The sequence below is a fragment of the Antrostomus carolinensis genome, unplaced genomic scaffold, assembly GCF_000700745.2.
Source record: "Antrostomus carolinensis isolate BGI_N321 unplaced genomic scaffold, ASM70074v2 scaffold34546, whole genome shotgun sequence".
Taxonomy (NCBI): Eukaryota; Metazoa; Chordata; class Aves; order Caprimulgiformes; family Caprimulgidae; genus Antrostomus; species Antrostomus carolinensis.
This window is the reverse complement of record NW_010321738.1, coordinates 10,583-12,079: the sequence shown is the minus strand read 5'-3', so window position 1 is coordinate 12,079 and position 1,497 is coordinate 10,583. Positions and strand designations below refer to the sequence as shown.

General features: G+C 46.4%; 1 protein-coding gene across 1 annotated transcript in view; it reads right to left on the bottom strand.

Moving 5' to 3' along the window:
- LOC104526562 (low-density lipoprotein receptor class A domain-containing protein 3) overlaps positions 1-1,059 on the bottom strand; it is a 3,115-nt gene extending 2,056 nt beyond the window's left edge. The window contains exons 1-2 of the mRNA XM_010170051.2: positions 1,056-1,059; positions 10-214 (exon numbers count right to left, since the gene is read on the bottom strand). Coding sequence (XP_010168353.2) covers positions 10-214; positions 1,056-1,059 — 209 coding nt within the window. The remainder of the gene's footprint in view (positions 1-9; positions 215-1,055) is intronic.
- Positions 1,060-1,497: the final 438 nt, after the last annotated feature.

Here is a 1,497-nt window from a genome sequence, read left to right as displayed (position 1 = left end):
AGCCCCCCCAGCGGGGACAGCAGGACAGGGTGCTGCAGCCGATGCACCGGCAGCGTCATGAGGTTGTTGCGTTTGCGTTGGTGGTGCAGCACCAGGGCCAGGAAGGCCACCACCAGCACGAAAATGACAGAGCTGCCAATGATCGCGTAGGTGATGCTGGGGTAGTAGAGCAGCTGGTTTTCTGAGGTCACATAGTCTTGGCCGCTGCCTGCCTCTGCAAGACAGAAGGAGAAGGAAGCCTGAGATCTGTTTCAACACAAAGCTGCTCTTCACCTACATGACAAAAGCAAGTTTGCCTTTTTTTCTTTGGATTGTGGAAAATCAGCTTATTAAAAGCATACACATGCAAATGAGAGACTGGCTGACACTCACTCGGTCCATCCCCACCCGCAATGAGTGCCAGCAGATAAACTACTAGGGAGACACCAGCTGAAAAAGAGGGAAATACAGACCACAGTAGGACACACGTGCAGAATATCACGGGAGTTATCTCCCCCATCCCCTCCTGTCAGGTAACGCTTTTCGTTTCCAGAAGTGAGACGCTCAGCTCCGAGGCATAAGCACAGTGCCTGGCAAAGCACACTAGAATGAGAAATGTAAAACCCCTTGTCCTCCAAAATCCACACAGTTACAAGAGAAGTACCCATCCAAATTCTTCATTTCCTGCTGCAGAAGGCTGGGACAGTAAATCTTAACGAATGCTCTTCCTTCCTGCCACCTATCAACTCAAACTGCCTCTGGGTCACTCACAACTGCAACCGAGCCACCTGCAGGTTCCTGCTCCAGTGGAAGGTGTCCCTGCTGATGGCAGGGGGCTTGGAACTGGGTGAGCTTTAAGGTCCCTTCCAACCCAAACCAGTCTGGGATTCTATGATTCTCTAGCAACAAAATAATGACATACACACCAATTGTGTCTGGCATAACAGAAGAGCTTTCCTCAAGCACCCACTGTTCTGCCTCATGATGTTTTGGGTATTTCAATATTTGATTTTAGTAGTTCATTTCCATGGTCAAACACCAAACCACATTTCCCAGCATCACTAAAAATAACTTACGCATTAGTTATGTCAGATAATACAAAATATAATGGCTAATTCCTTAAACATCTCCATTTTAAATCATAGATACTTCAGTAAGAAGGGATGAGACATGAAAGAAAGATGTAGCGGAACTAAGAACGTGATGGTTGGTCCTGCTACTGACTATGAAAACTATTGCTCTCAAATAGATCTGTTTTACTGCTGATGCCACTACAACCACAGATCAGAGCTCTGCAGACCAGCTGCACACCACACAGTTTGCATGATAACTGGTGTCACATCTCAGTGAAGATCCTGACTAAATTTATTTCCCTGTGCAACCATGCTGGAGAGAAAGCAGAAATCACTGTCACCAGTCAACACTTGGTCTCTGGCTCAATCAGCAAAGTGCACAAAGTCTGCACGAAGAATGTAAATCAAAACAGAAGGGAGGAAAAGAATTTACATGCATTAGTAA